The sequence below is a fragment of the Rhododendron vialii genome, chromosome 11a (assembly GCF_030253575.1).
Source record: "Rhododendron vialii isolate Sample 1 chromosome 11a, ASM3025357v1".
Taxonomy (NCBI): Eukaryota; Viridiplantae; Streptophyta; class Magnoliopsida; order Ericales; family Ericaceae; genus Rhododendron; species Rhododendron vialii.
Window position 1 is genome coordinate 36,487,125 of NC_080567.1, and position 3,340 is coordinate 36,490,464.

At 36.6% G+C, this 3,340-nt stretch overlaps 1 protein-coding gene across 1 annotated transcript; it reads left to right on the forward strand.

The window, feature by feature from the left end:
• The first annotated feature begins 2,057 nt into the window (after positions 1 to 2,057).
• LOC131308424 (uncharacterized) lies at positions 2,058 to 3,076 on the forward strand. The gene has a single exon (XM_058335347.1). It carries the CDS (start codon positions 2,195 to 2,197, stop codon positions 2,837 to 2,839), a length of 645 nt encoding a protein of 214 aa, XP_058191330.1. The 5' UTR covers positions 2,058 to 2,194; the 3' UTR covers positions 2,840 to 3,076.
• The last annotated feature ends 264 nt before the right edge of the window (positions 3,077 to 3,340 follow it).

A 3,340-nucleotide genomic window follows, 5' to 3' on the forward strand; every position in this document is an offset into this window, starting at 1 on the left:
ACAGCTTCACGTTCAGTTTGTAGCACATAAGGCCTTGTTTTCACTAAACTAAAATTGTAGTGCGTGACTTTTTTGTTTTTGGTTTATTCAAAAAGAAAAAAATCGCGTTTGTAATTAGTTTTACGCCAAACTTTTATAGATTATTAACTTGTCTCGACAAGAGAAATCAAAAAAGTAATCAAAAGTAAAGTGATTGAAATGTTTTGTGAAGAAATTTTTGGAAGGACAAGAAAAAAACATTAATGCACACATGTAAATGAAAATCAAAAATAAATCCAACCCATTTAGGTAGTTTTGCAACTTAATGTAAGTCACCAAATAATCAGAGTTTATTCGGAAAAGATGAATTTATATCCCCAAGTTAGAGTGTATATATTTTTTGCATAATTATGATTTTGTGTTATAATTAATTACAACTCTACATATATAGCATTTGTCACAGCTAGACCAAAATTCTAGAGATGCAATATTGGAAAACGAGAAGATAAATGGGACATAGATTCTGTCTTAAGAATTAATAATGGCACACAAATGTGGAAAGAAATTACCAGTTGGAAGGGCCGAATTAATTTTCAAGTCTTGAACGCTTTTGCAGTGGATTTTGAATGATTTCACCTGGAACTGGCCTTTGATGCTTCCTAGATAGAAACCTTCCCCACAGTTATTCACAGGTTCATTTCACCTGGAACTCATGACCTTAATAGTCACCGGCCAATCTGATGAGGGCATTTCGGAAAGTGAACGGAAGTTCGAAAAAACACGGCGATCGACGTGCCCCCACCCTGCTGATCGATTCACATGAATTATTATATCATGTCTCCTACTTTTTTCTTAAAGAGAGATAAAATTTCCGCCTGAATAATAACTCCACATGTGTCACGCTTAGAGTTTTATCTTTTTACACAGTCGATCCTATATAAGTCTGGAGAAAAGAGAAGGATTGTGCGTTAATTCGGTAGCTGACACATAAAAACCTCGTTAAATCAACTATGACATGAATCCGATTAATATAGCCGACCCCAATTAATTTAAACTTAAGATAGATTCGGTTTGGTTTGGTAATTTCGGTGGCATTCTATTTTTCTTAACTCCCACAGTTTTCTGAAAATTTTACTCCTATAATGCAATTTAGTGCTGTATTATCACAGTACAATTTCGTTTTAGAAGTAGAATTCAGTACTTGAATCACACTCTCACTATAGTACAAGCATAATCTTATCTACGCTGAGAACAAAAGAGAGAGTATAATCTCATCTACTGGCTACCTCGATCTAATTTTTGTCTACGTGCCATAAATAAATCGAAATTTATGGGCATGCCGGTCCCGACATTTTGGGGCCCAAAACGAATTTCGAATTAGTGACTCCAATTCTTTCTTTTGGGGTGATATATTGGGTACTAGTATTTTTTGTTTTTTTTTTTTGTTTTTTGAAGTTATATGTTGGATTGACTTAACTTTACACATTTTTACTAGGCCTAAAGTGGTCAACTCTTGAGCCTTAGCGCAGGATTGACTCTATTTTTGGCCGGTACTTGTGCACTTTGATGAAATCGAAATTTTGGACTTCCTAATTCGTGTTTATTCAATGGTACATGATTGTTGGGGTGCTAAAATTTCAAGTAGTAAAACCATGCGAAATAAGTGCCACTAAAAATAAAAAGTAGTATCTAATTCAAGTTATTACGTAGGTATAAAAAAACAAGTTTCCATAACAAAGACGGAAACTTCTTAATTCTTGTCGTGCATCATATTCATATAGCTAGGGTAACAATTGTACGAATAAAATTCGTACAATATGATGTGACTAATTTGTATGTTTATGCGCAAAATGCGCAGAAACGTCGACAACTTATTTTTTATTTTTATTTTTTTTTCAAACTGAAATATAACATCGATATATTATTTAATTGCGAGAAAACGGATATTCCGAAAGCATATCCCTTTCACCTATTTATTTTTCTTGAAATGTGATACATATACGTAGACTTTTTCTTTTACAAGAATCTTTTAAGAGTATTGATAAATAGACCGTTTCATATCTTTGCTTCTCCCTCCAAACAATTTTTAGAAACTCGATAAGAGTACATCGAAAGGAATAGAGGAAAAACAAAACGATTCTCTCTCCGCATAATTGATTGACGGTCTCAACGAATTCGCTGTTTTGCATGATCATACGGTGCTCTTCCATCACGGATGGGAAATCACAAATCAGTTGCGACGGCCAAACTAATCTTCCTGGACGGTGCGATTCAAGTGTACTCATCGCCGGTAAAGGTCTCGCAGATACTGGATCAGAACCCGGCCTGTTTCATTTGTCATTCGGATCATATGGAATTCGATGAATTTGTTTCGGCCGTTGATGTTGATGACGAGCTTCAGATGGGACACCTGTATTTCGCCCTGCCGGTGAGTTGGTTGGCTCAGCCGCTGCAGGGGGAGGATATGGCGGCGTTGGCCGTTAAAGCGAGTCTCGCTTTTCCAAATAGTCGTGATGGTCGTGGTGGTGAGATTAAGTGTGGGTGTTGTTTCAGTAGACCTAGGGTAGATGATGATCAGCAGGATCGTTTGATGTTTTCTGGTGAGAAATATGTGAGCACATCAAGAAGAAAGGTTGTTGCCGTGGGTGGCGAAGGCGGTGAATTGGTTCAGGAGATAAGCGGTAGGGGTCATCCTAGTGGTCATGGCAGAAAGTTGAGCATGATACCGGAAGATCAAGGCTCGTTTGGAACGTCGTCGTCTTTAGATCATGGCTCGTTCGGAACGTCATCGTCTTTAGATCCAGGCTCGTTTGGAACTTCGTCTTTAGATCAAGGCTCGTTTGGAACGCCGTCTTTGTAGTTTCTTTTCTTTTTTTTCATTTCTTTTTTTTTGAAATCTTGATGAATCTGGACGCAATAAAAGTAAAAGTGCAGTGAGAGTTCTGAAAATAGAAAAATAAAATCATGTATCGCGATGCTACTGCTACTTGATATATATAGTTGATTCGTAACTTTTAATTACAAGGCCTAATCAAGCCAAATTGATTGGGTATGTTTAAGAGTGTGCTTCTGAGACTGCTCTTCTAAAGTTCGTACATGACTTAGTATGATTCGGTTTGAACAATTTGATCGATGTTTTGTGGTCATGTTGCTTTTCGTAAGTGGAATGGAGATCTCTGTTTCAGTTTTACACGTTCGTATAGAGGGAAGTTCCAGAAAGAGATTCTTATTAGAAACATACATAAATTGAAGAGAGCATATATAAAAATCTGATTAATTGGAGAAGTGAGTTTTGGGATGTTTGAAAGACCATTTCAGGTTCTAAGGCTGCGTTCTCTTGGACTTAACTTAAATATGAAAG